At 35.8% G+C, this 12830-nt stretch overlaps 1 protein-coding gene across 1 annotated transcript in view; it reads left to right on the plus strand.

Moving 5' to 3' along the window:
* The window catches only part of TTN (titin), a 238651-nt gene that overhangs the window by 77761 nt on the left and 148060 nt on the right, over positions 1-12830 (plus strand). The window contains exons 88-109 of the mRNA XM_056349795.1: positions 381-668; positions 819-1097; positions 1189-1467; positions 1566-1844; positions 2374-2661; positions 2814-3101; positions 3592-3882; positions 4645-4932; positions 5942-6034; positions 6157-6439; positions 6680-6860; positions 7212-7301; positions 7384-7651; positions 7749-8009; positions 8581-8790; positions 8892-8969; positions 9084-9110; positions 9792-9839; positions 10729-10785; positions 10886-10963; positions 11246-11491; positions 12149-12241. Coding sequence (XP_056205770.1) covers positions 381-668; positions 819-1097; positions 1189-1467; positions 1566-1844; positions 2374-2661; positions 2814-3101; positions 3592-3882; positions 4645-4932; positions 5942-6034; positions 6157-6439; positions 6680-6860; positions 7212-7301; positions 7384-7651; positions 7749-8009; positions 8581-8790; positions 8892-8969; positions 9084-9110; positions 9792-9839; positions 10729-10785; positions 10886-10963; positions 11246-11491; positions 12149-12241 — 4293 coding nt within the window. The remainder of the gene's footprint in view (positions 1-380; positions 669-818; positions 1098-1188; positions 1468-1565; positions 1845-2373; positions 2662-2813; positions 3102-3591; positions 3883-4644; positions 4933-5941; positions 6035-6156; positions 6440-6679; positions 6861-7211; positions 7302-7383; positions 7652-7748; positions 8010-8580; positions 8791-8891; positions 8970-9083; positions 9111-9791; positions 9840-10728; positions 10786-10885; positions 10964-11245; positions 11492-12148; positions 12242-12830) is intronic.

Here is a 12830-nt window from a genome sequence, read left to right on the forward strand (position 1 = left end):
TAATCTTAGGAGCGCTTGGCATGCCACTTTGTCAGGCATCAAGAATAAATGCCTACCTAACCTCTGAGGGGTGGGAGCTGTCGCAAGGGCTTGATTTCTTCAGCTTTAATCTACCTGTCTGCTTGGACAGCTGGCATAACATTGTTGCTTACGAAAAAGAGCTGCAAAAATAAAAGGTGTCCGTCAAAAGTTTGAATGAAAGCTCCAGCATGTGTCTAACCATCAACCTATCTATTTTTTCAATGACTTGGGTGCATAGGAGCAGATTGCTAAAGCAGTTATATCAAAATAAAGTTAACTGATTTTACTATGCATGGGGAAGTTTCTGCATTTTAAGCTTCTGTATGGTAATACTAATTTTTTTTTTTAAACAAATGCAGATCGTATTATACCTCCTTCTTTCACAAGAAAACTGAAAGAAACATATGGTCAGCTGGGTTCTTCTGCTGTACTAGAGTGCAAAGTTTATGGTTCACCACCTATTCTTGTTTCCTGGTTTCATGATGGACAAGAGATTACCAGTGGAGACAAGTATCAGGCTACCCTTACAGACAATACCTGTTCTCTGAAAGTGAATGCACTTCAGGAATCTGATGTTGGAACTTACTTGTGCACAGCTACTAACGTAGCAGGGTCTGATGAATGCAGCGCATTTTTGAGTGTTAGAGGTCAGTATCAATAAGAAGTCAGAGTCAGAGGGCACAAATTTATTTTCAAAAAGACTTCATTCTTGGTTTTGTTACATATTTCTGATTACTATACTCTTCATCAGAAATTCAAATGTACTTCTTCTCTGTCTGTTTTATTTGCATACTTAGAACCGCCATCTTTTGTGAAGAAACCTGAAACACTGAATGTTTTATCTGGGGCAAATGTGACCTTTACCAGTATCATAAAAGGTTCCTCTCCATTGGAAGTTAAATGGTTTAGAGGTAGCGTTGAGCTAGTACCAGGAAACAGATGCAGTATCACCTTGCAAGATTCAATTGCAGAACTGGAGCTGTTTGATGTACATCCACTTCAGAGTGGAGACTACACCTGCCAGGTCTCTAATGAGGCAGGGAAGATTTCTTGCACAGCACGTCTTTTTGTCAAAGGTTTGTCCAGGCTACTGTTTCTTATGCTCCTTATGCTTCTGAAAATAATCTCTTGGCTTTAAATTTCTTTTCTTCCCGTTGTTCCTTATAGAACCAGCCAAATTTGTGAAGAAGGTGAATGATTTAAGTGTAGAGAAAGGGAAAAATTTAATCTTGGAATGCACATATACGGGTACTCCACCAATTTCAGTGACATGGAAGAAAAACGGAGTAAAAATAACACACTCTGAAAAGTGTAACATCACCACTACAGAAACATCTGCCATACTGGAAATCCCTAGTAGCAAACTACAAGATCAGGGGCAATATTCTTGTCATATTGAAAATGAGTCTGGACAAGATAATTGTCATGGTGCAGTCACAATACTAGGTGCGTCAAGCTACCATCACTTAATCAAGTGTTATTTGAACTACTAATGGTCATTGTGCAATACCTTTCTATGCTAACTGTGTGTGTTTGTTCTTCAGAACCACCTTACTTCGTTAGACCCCTGGAGCCAGTGCAGGTGACTGTTGGGGATTCTGCATCCTTACAGTGTCAGGTTGCTGGAACACCAGAAATGATTGTATCATGGTACAAAGGAGATACAAAGCTGAGAGGAACTGCTACTGTGAAAATGCACTTCAAAAACCAAGTTGCCACTCTGGTTTTCAGCCAAGTAGACAGTACTGACAGTGGAGAGTACATCTGCAAAGTAGAAAACACTATTGGGGAGGCTGCTTCATCATCTTTGCTGACAGTTCAAGGTGAATATTTCATTTTAAGAAGTAGGAAATGACCTATTTTTCTTAACTATGCTTTGCTATTTCAAAAAAACAAAGATCACCTTTTCCTTCTTAAACACACTACTATTTTCTGATGTGTAAGATACCCCATGGCACTGTCTTACATCAGCAAAGGCCTACCAGTAAAGCTAATCAAAAGACATCTCTTACTGACCACAGCTTTTCTGTAGGGATACAAGCTTTTGCATCTTCCTTCCCCACTGAGGATATGGCTTTGATCATTTCCACTGTTGTCAGTCCTGAGGGTTAAATACGCTCACTGGGTGTAACTGAGGACAGAATGGTCATGTATTTTGCTGCAACCATATGCACAGCACTCTTTTCACATCAGATTCCAAATAAATGATATGCTGAATAACATTTTTAATTGGAAGTTATGATCAAAAATCCAGCATACTCCACAGTATATTAGGCAGTGGTTACTGGTGAGTACAGCAACAAGTGCGTATCTTCTGGAAGCCCTCACTGTACAATACCTGTTTCCTTACAGAGCGTAAACTTCCTCCTTCTTTTACACGAAAATTGAGAGATGTTCATGAAACTGTTGGCTTACCAGTTACATTTGATTGCGGCATTGCTGGTTCAGAACCTATTGAAGTATCTTGGTTTAAAGACGGTGTACGTGTAAAAGAGGACTACAATGTTCACACATCCTTCATAGATAATGTAGCAGCTCTCCAGATTTTGAAGACAGATAGGAGCCTTATTGGGCAATATACCTGCACAGCTACCAATGCCATCGGGACTGCTTCTTCTAGCGGAAGGCTTGTCCTTACAGGTTGGTGGGCTGTGAAATATTTAATAGAAATATCTTAAAACTCACTTTTGCTTTATATATGGATTTAATATTGTACAAATATTTATTTCACAGAGGCTTAAAGCAAATTGAGATTTTTAAAGTGATGCTTTTTTATTTCTTTCACTCTTCAGAAGGGAAGACTCCTCCATTCTTTGACATCCCAATTACACCTCTGGATGGTATTATTGGAGAAACTGCTGACTTTGAGTGTCACATTTCTGGAACACAGCCTATTAAAGTCACTTGGGCAAAAGATAACCAAGAGATTAGAACAGGAAGAAACTACCAGATCAGTTATGTAGACAACACAGCCCGCTTGACCATCTTGAAAGTTGACAGAGGAGACTCTGGAAAGTATACGTGCTATGCTAGCAATGAAGTTGGAAAAGACTCTTGCACAGCTCAACTGACTGTTAAAGGTACTGAGTGCATAGTACATTGTGTGCACATTTTTCTTCCTTTAATTGTAAAGGAATTAGCCTTTTTTCTGCAAGATAAGTTTGAGAAAAACTTCTGAGATACCCGTAGGTCTCTTAAGGGAATTAGGAAGGGTCAATAATAACAAGAGAAATGAAAGAATATTTTCTTCAGTCTAGTTTCTTTATAGGCTTTGGCCCATTTCTTTCTTGAGAACTAAAAAAAAAATCCTCTTTTTTTTTTAATGGCATTTGACTTAAATCGATTTAGGAGGATTATTTTTCAAATAGGAAGATCTACTCTGACAGTAACTGTAAGAGCAAGATACCTGCTCTTTATCTTACCATACTTTCAATTTTTTAAAAAATCCTATTTAAATAAGAGTAAATATCAATTCCCCAATATTCAGATTTTTCTTGAAACATTTTCTTTAGAATTTTTAATTTCAGGTTTGATTCTTAGAAATTGAATAATATATTCTTTTTTTTACAGAACGAAAAACTCCACCTACTTTTACTAAGAAATTATCTGAAGCAGTAGAAGAAACAGAAGGGAATGAACTTAAACTTGAGGGCCGTGTTTCTGGCTCTCAGCCTTTGACTGTTGCTTGGTATAAAAACAATCAGGAAGTTTATTCAAGCCCTCATTGTGAAATATCTTTCAAAAACAATACCTTACTTTTCCATATAAAGAGTGTAGAGCAATCAGATGCTGGTTTATATACCTGTAAAGTGTCCAATGAAGCAGGAAGCGTGTTGTGTACATCTTCTGTTGTTATCAGAGGTTAGTTGAAGTCTTATTTTTCTTTCTTACTTTTCTTTGTTGTATGTTAGCTGCAAATATACAGCTTCTATCTTATGAGCTGGTTTTTCTTACTCTGACAGCAGTAATTTGTCCATAGATGGGCAAGATAAAACTGAGTTAAACCCCCAAAAGAAGGAATTATTTCAATTTTGTATACTAATGAATTAAAAGTTTTTCGGGGGGGGGGGGGGGGGATCTTCTTTGGGGCTTCTTTTTCAATATTTGCTGTGACTAATATGAAGTGAACATTGACATCTGACATTTTTGTTGAATTTTTAATCATTCTCTTTTCATGGAGTAACAGTTTTTCTGTGCAATTACATCTAAGATTGTGCAGCCTTGACAGTGTGATTTGGCAGCATGGCCTTTCATCATAATACTCTTGCAAGAGATTGCATATATTGCATATTTGTTTCTTTAAAGGTGCTTATACAGTTTTGCAGCCTAATAGTGGTGCTTTAGCTATTACGTTATTTTTTGCATGTGAATGTCCTTGCTGTGTGGAGAAAAGACTTCTTTTCTGAAGAAAACCTGGAGATTTCTTGCACGTCTGCATAGAAAACATACTCTCTTGATGTTTTTTCCATTTTCTAAAACTATGATTGACATTCTCAGACTTCTGTTTATCCTCCTTCATTCCTTGACATTGTCTTCTTAAGAATCACATGTATCTCTTTTCTCTTATGTTCTTAATCATACTTTCCTTCTTTGAGTATTTACTCCAGCATTTTCGTGTTCCAGAACCTCAAAAGCCTCCAGTTTTTGACCAGCCTCTTCAGCCAGCAGCAGCAGAGGAAGGTGATACTGTACAGCTCAGCTGCCATGTCCAAGGATCTCAGCCAATCCGGATTCAGTGGCTGAAGGCAGGGAGAGAAATAAGAGTTTCAGACAGATGCAACTTCAGCTTTGCTAATGGAGTAGCTCTTCTGGAACTTGCTGCAGTTACCAAATCTGATTCAGGAGAATATGTATGCAAAGCTTCAAATGCAGCTGGCACTGATACTTGCAAATCTAAAGTAACAGTTAAAGGTACAGTAATATGGAGAAAATCAAGGCATATGATGAAAATTTAAAACAAAATTCCATCTTTTGTTTTCTGTGGAATACAAATATTAATAATCTAATTGCAAACAGTTAGTACATTTTAGTTCTTTGCAGAACTGTGCAATCTGGGAAGACGGTATATGTAACAATAATTTAAATATCAATAGTGACATAAACAGTGGAGATCAGTGTCAAATCAATAGTACATTCTCACCAAAAAGATTAAAAATTTAGTTTCTAGATCTAAACACCAAATTCAAGAAAAATGCAAGCTAAATGAATGAAACTACTTGGACATGCATATTCTGTGGAAAGTATAGAAACAGTATAATAAAGGAAGATACAAAAATAATTTGATTGAGTGTGTAGCCTTAGAGGCTAATTGCTTCAGGACTACTACAACGCTAAGGCATTTTGACCTTTTAACTGAAAGTAAGTATTGTCTAATCATGAATCTTTACATGGAGGTCTTGCCTTACCGTTGCATAAAAGACATGAGTTCAGTAAGATATAGAAATAATATCTTTTTCTATAATATACAAAATAATAATTGGCTAGCCACAAGGCTAAGAACAATGCAAAAGAAACAAAGAATTAACAGATCACTGATAAAAAAATGCAAGTAACTCTGAGGGTGTAATTTCCAGAAATAGACAGAAAAGAGAATACCTTACTAAATACTGATACATTTTAGAAAACAAGGATTCTTATTTGCATATCCATCTATGAGTTTGCATCCATGCAGAATGTAAATGACCTGACTGAAGTTAATGAACAGCACAATATGGCCCACAATGTTCAGTTTCATCTCGGAAGTAAAATACAAGTTAATTAAAACAATATGAAAGTATTTTGCATTTTTTCTCTTGCATAATATTTTGTTCCACCTCTGTAATTAATTGCTTTTTTATAATCCCTTTGGAAGCATTATCACTTGTGAGCATAAAATATTACATTAAACCATCTGTTTAAATTGTTTGACTCTGTTTTTTAGAAAAACCAGCAGCTGCACCAGCAGCTAAGAAAGCAGAAGTGGAAGGAAAACTTTATTTTGTGTCAGAGCCTCAGAGTATCAAAGTCATGGAAAGTAAGAACTCTTTTCAAAAAAGTACATTGTCTTCTATTTGCCTACACCTTTTGTTTGAGATTACGTCTTGCTGTCATAAACAGCTGGAAAGACTTAGCTTCCTCATTTGCATCTTTCTGCAGAGACTGTGGCAACCTTTTTTGCAAAAGTTGGAGGAGACCCAATTCCAAATGTTAAATGGTTGAAGGGAAAATGGAGGCAACTCAACCAGGGAGGTCGCATTATAATTCAGCAGAGAGGAGATGAAGCTAAACTAGAAATAAAGGATGCAATAAAAACTGATTCTGGCATGTACAAATGTGTAGCTTTTAACCAACATGGTGAAATTGAGAGGAGTGTAAACCTACAAGTTGAAGAAAGAAAGAAAGAAGTTGTTGAAGGCGATCTCAGGGCAAAACTAAAAAGGTATATGGAAAGTTTTTATAAATCTGTTATCAACACAGAAGAAATGTTTTTATTGTATATATCTCAGATCAAGATATGATTTTTAATATTCATTAAATATTAATAACTGTACTAAAAATAGAAGCACCTGACTAAAGGGGTCCGCTGCACATTGCAGCTCTCAGCCAATTCATTTTTTCAGTGAACAGCTTTCTAGGAATGAAGCATTGTATATTTAACTTACATCATTGATTTGAATAGCACTCCAACAAAAAAGAAGGAAGAGGAAGAGCAACCTATTGATATCCTGGAACTTCTCAAAAATGTAGATCCCAAAGAATATGAGAAATATGCTCGCATGTATGGAATTACAGATTTCCGTGGCCTCCTGCAAGCCTTTGAGTTACTAAAGCAAACCCAAGCAGAAGAAAGCCATAGATTGGTAAGATATAGCATGACTGCAGCTTTGGCTTTGTTACATCTAACATGGTTTCTCTGAACAGACTTGGTGTCCACGCTCTGATTTTACTGTGTGTGCAGGAATTTCTGGTTCCTCATTAGGTCTTTGAGTTCTCAATTTCTTGCATGCTCAAACCCAGGAAGGAGGAATGGGCCTTCTGGCAAAGTATGTCCTAGCTTCACAACTTGGCTGCAATTTTTAAGATGGGAAGATAACACTAGTTACAATACAGTTACAGAAAATTTGATGTAGGAACCAGTTCTATGTTGAACAAACATGACAGCTTGACATTTAACATCCTTTAATTTTTGAGTACTTTCTGCCTTTTTACAGGAAATTGAGCTCACAGAAAAAGCTCAAAGAGAAGATCAGGAGTTTGATGAACTTGTAGCTTTTATTCAGCAACGACTCTCACAGACAGAGGTAACAAATTTTTGGACTGATTTGTGAAACATTCAAACCCAAAACAGGGAACCTAAAACTAATTTAAGCTACTATTTTTCAGCCTATTACTCTGATCAGAGACATTGAAAATCAGACAGTTTTAACAGATGAGGATGCTATCTTTGAATGTGAGATTAAAATTAACTATCCAGAAATTAAACTTTCATGGTACAAAGGAACACAGAAACTGGACTCCAATGACAAATACGAAATTAGAATTGAAGGTGATCGCCACATACTGAGAATCAGGAACTGCCAACTTGAAGATCAGGGAAATTTCAGAATAGTGTGCGGACCACACATTGCCAGTGCCAGGCTAACTGTGATTGGTAAGTGTACTTTTGAAGTATGCATTTGAATTAATTTACACTTTAAGTATTTCACTGTCTGATGTCTGCTAAAATGTATGTTTTAACATGCTAATAGAACCTGCAGTTGAACGGCATCTTCATGACACTACTTTCAAGGAAGGAAACACATGCACGCTGTCTTGTCAGTTCTCTATCCCAAATGCCAAGTCTCAGTGGTATAGAAATGGGAGACCCATTAAGATAGGAGGGAGATACTCAACACAAGTCTCTGACAAAGTACACAAACTCATCATCAAGGATGTTAGAACAGAAGACCAGGGACAGTATACCTGCAAGCTTGATAATCTAGAAACAACTGCAGATCTGGCCATTGAAGGTTTGTAAACAGATATAGAATCTTTTTATTGCAGTATTGATAAACAGTTTCTGGATGTTCCGTTAACAGTACAATTGAAAATGCAAGGAATTTCTTAAAGACATATTCCCAAATTTGGAAATGGACTAAACAAGAAATTTTGCTGTCCTTTCTCTTTGAACAATATGAGACATACTTGTGTAAGTTAGTATTTTTGACTAAATCATCATTGTTAATGTCCCCTGGCCCTCAAACAATCTGAGTCATACTTGCTTTTGTTTTCTTTTTCTCTGATATTCTTATATTTTCCTTGGACTTCCTCTTTTTCTTGTTCTTCACCTTTAATTTCCTTAATGGCTTCTCTTGTATAATTTATCTGCACAGCAATCTTGTTATAGTTGTACTCTTACGTCTTCTTCATTCTTACATAGAAAACTTCATAGAAGATGGAATCTCTTTTTCTTACTCTTTCAAGATCTATTGTTATTATCTCTTAATATAATGTACTTATGAAAACAAAGAAAAGGAATTAGATAAGCTAAATGGCCTGGTGGCGCATAACAATTGGTTTATTTTTTGTTTCTAAAAACAGCGGAACCAATTCAATTCACAAAGAGCATCCAGAACATTGTAGTGAGTGAACACCAGTCTGCAACCTTTGAGTGTGAGGTGTCTTTTGACGATGCAATTGTGACATGGTATAAAGGCCCCACTGAACTGAGAGAGAGCCCCAAGTACAGCTTCAGAAGTGAAGGTCGCTGTCATTATATGACTATTCACAATGTTAATGCAGAAGATGAAGGTAAAAATGCATGGAATATTTGTGCTGATGCCATTCTTTTATTGGGTTTTGTTGTCTTTTTTTAGTGATAAAGGCATATAAATATCTCTTGGCTGTTACAGGTGTATATTCTGTAATTGCTCGTCTTGAACCAAGAGGAGAAGCAAGAAGCACTGCAGAGCTCTATCTGGTAACCAAAGGTTAGCAAATTTGCTAAACAAATTTGTGATGATAGCCATCTGCACATTTGTGAATTTGAAACATGATTCTGGAAAAATAAGTACTCCTAAAAGAAATCTAATATTCTTTTGCAGAAATCAAACTGGAGTTGAAGCCACCAGGTAAAGATCATGAGCAAGACTGGCACAAGATCTTTCTATACTCTGTCATAAATTTGGTTCATTGCTTTGCTTTACTTTTTATTTTCAAATCCTTTTTTCCTGGCTATAGTACATCAAACCTACCACCTGAAAAAATATTCCTCATCCATAGATATAAGGAACTATTTATTCTCATAAATAGTGGCAATGAATACTCTGATAACTCCAAATTCAGTGATATTAATGTGCCTGGGTCCTATTTTGTACAATATGGGAAGCCACATTCTTTAAAACACAAAAGTTTAATTTATTTTTTGAATGACTGAGAAATAAAACAATGAAGAGGTACCAATGAATAGATTCAATGTCCTCTGCACAACTGAAAAAAAAAAACAACCCAAGGATGCAAAATCATCTCCTTGAGATATATAATGATCTTCTTTTCTGGATGTTCTTAAAAGTCTACTCCAATATGATCCAAGAATTATTTAGAAACTAAATGAAACAGTGTATAGTCTGGCCAGACCGAAAGATTGATGCAATTAGTTATCTGTTGGTCAGCTAGGTTGTTCTTGAGGAGCAAGCTCCAATCCTTGTACCCTAGAACAAGCAAGATTAAAGTACCATGAACCACTGTTCTTGGGGGCAGCATATTCTAATCTATTTTTTTTATTAAGTCAATTAAATATTTTGATTTTCTAGATGTTCCTGATGCCAAGGTTGCAGTTCCACCTCAAAAACCAGCTGAAGGTAGAGTAACAAAACCATACTTGTTCCATAGTGCTGTTTTATATCTGCAGTGAAGCAGCACACCAGGGGGAACCTCAGACAAAAATCTTAGATGGCTAAGTGTCAAGATCTAGTTAATTATCTCTGTAAAAATATAACATGAGCAAGGCTTGTCTTGGATAGGGTTGTTTTGTTGTGTGGAAGGTAGTGGCAGGAATGAAGCCTTTTCTCTTAAAAGGAGTTTCTCCTTTCCGTCTTTTTTTCCTATGAGTTTCTTATTCATTTGATCTTTCTTTTATTTCCATGTTCCTCTTCTTATCATGCTTTATTTTCACCATATCTTCTTTTTGCCACAGAAATATCTTTTAAAAATGCTATCTGAACTACTACTGTTTGCAGGGTGGAAGGAAAATAAACTACAAATGTTCTTTTAAAGCCATACAATGGATTGCATGTTTATTGTAAATGGTCTTTCTCCAGGCTCTGGTATTGGACTACAGACTACAAACATTACATATATTCCTGTTACATTCATTAGTTTACTATGAAAATTATAATTTCAAGCTTGGTTTGATTTCCAGGATAATTTGGTAAATGCTTTCAGTGACAGCAGGAGGGCAAAGGTTTGATGTTTAGGTGAATTACTATCAGCAAAGATAGGAAAGTGATGGAAGTAAAGAAAATAAAGCTGAGAAGAATCAGGATTCAAATAAAGGTAGACTGGGGATTCCCACTCAAAATACATTCTTCCAGCTACCGTAAACTGACAGAATGAGGATCATGTTTGCTTTTATGTAGCAGCTGTAATAAAATCATCTTATCTATTTTCCAAATACACTAAGAGGTTTCTTCATTTACAAGAGAACACCATACTTACATTTTATTCTAAACATTTCATTTTTCCTACAAGCTGCGCCTATTCCTATTCTTCTGCCTATTGTTCCACCACCAGAGGAGAAAAAGCCAGGTAACAATAGTTAAAGTATTTGTACAGTATCTACATGTTTCTTTGTGGATGTTGGTGGTTTTTAAATTAAATTAAAATTTTCAAATATACTGTTTTTAAGCAGAAAAAAAGGTTCCAGTAAAGAAAGTCTCCAAAAAGGTGGTTAAAAAAGGTCCCGAAGAAGTCCTACCACCTAAAGGTAACTTTTTTCCTTTTTTAAAAAAACATTTTTTAAGACAGTAAAATTACCTTATGGAAACAAGTCAGTTTGTTTTGAATTACTTTGAATCAATCAAATGTGTTTGATTATTCTCTTTATGTCAAAAACATATACATTTAAAATCCAAGCTGATTAAGACTGTTTAAAAAGTGGTCACTTTAAACCATCTGTGAGAGCAAAATCATTTCATTAACTGCAAACATCCAATATGCCTTGCAAATTCCAGGTTGCGATATGAATAATTTTTATTTATTTATTAAGTTCCAGAGGTGCTTCCAGAGAAGCCCAAAATAACATCCATGGCAAGGAGAGAAGAGATTCATGAAGAAAAGAAGGAAATATATGAAAAGCCCAAAGAAACTTATGAAGAATGGGAAGAAGATTATGGAGAAGACCATGACTATTATCTCAGGGAAGAAGGCTATGATGAAGGGGAAGAAGAATGGGAAGAAGCTTATGAGAAAAGAGAAGTGACTTACGAAGAAAAACGAGTAATTCATGAAGAAGGTATTTGAATTGTCATACCATTTTATTTTTTCTCTTTTCATATTTATTTTTAAGGTCAAACAATTTTGAGCCAGGAAATATTTTTTGGATTTATTTTGTTACAATATCATGAACCTTAATATACTGCCAAGTTTTAACTGACACTTGATGATAAGACAAGGACTCTAGTATGACAAGTTATAGATGCAGATAGAAATTGATACACTATAATTCAGTTACCAATGGACTTTGCATATCAGAACATCTTTAAAACCTAACATGAGTTAGTAGTTTGTAAGTATATGTGTCATTTTTTCTTCTGTCTTTTTCTTCTATCTATTTCTTCTATCATTTTCATGTATTGTAAATAAACTTGATTTAGGTTAAATGTTTCACACAGTAATTGCTTGGTTTTAATAACTGTATTTTGAAATTCCTTGATTGCTTTAGCTCTCTTGAGTAGTAGTAATACCTATGCCTTTAGAAACAGAATTTGGCTCTGATGAGAAACGATCAAACTTGGAAATAAGCAGAAAATTTTACTGCAACAATTGGATCTGCAAAACTCTGTGTTTTTCAACTTCATAATCTTACACTCAAAAGGTATTAGTTATACTACTGTATTGAGCCTTTAGACAATGCATTTTTCATCATTAACTGATGTTATTATTTTTAAAGTGGTTGAACTTCCTAAGAAGCCTGTGCCTGAACGAAAACCACCAACAATTACAGCTGAAAAGAAGGAGAAGAAAGAAGTAACAGTTCGTAAAGGTATGACTTTCCTGCAAAACCAACAGGAACATGCAGATTAACATCTCTCATGCATCTTCCTCAAGCTGAACTGCTGGTTATTCACATTCCCTTGAAAAAAAGATAGTTCTCTTTATGTTGGACAGTGACAAGAGCAAGGTTCATGGCAATCCTTCCTCTTCTCCCACCTCATATTTTCAAGTGGAGAGAGAATAGTGGCAGCAGTGGGTGAAGCAAACCAAGAATTGCTGGCAAAATCAAACCGAGCTTCAGTTATCTTTCCTTCTCACTGTACGTTAGCCTTGGGCATAGGTGGTGCTTTTGAGCCAGTGAACGCTGCACTTCTGTGAAGTGTCCTCTGCTTAGATCACTGCATATGTCTCAGGGGAGAGTGGGGCATGATCACCTGTTTCAGAAGTGCCTTTACCACCACTGTTCACCACACATGATGCACAAAGGTTATAACATTCTAAACATGAAAATAGCCAGTTCTACCTGGTTTGTGTCCAGAAGATAATTTGCAAGATTATCTAAACAATAAACATATCTGAATCACTTACAGTTGTCAAGAAACCTGTTGATGAAAAAGTTGAAGTAACCACTCAGAGGA

Source organism: Falco biarmicus, chromosome 8, assembly GCF_023638135.1.
Source record: "Falco biarmicus isolate bFalBia1 chromosome 8, bFalBia1.pri, whole genome shotgun sequence".
Taxonomy (NCBI): Eukaryota; Metazoa; Chordata; class Aves; order Falconiformes; family Falconidae; genus Falco; species Falco biarmicus.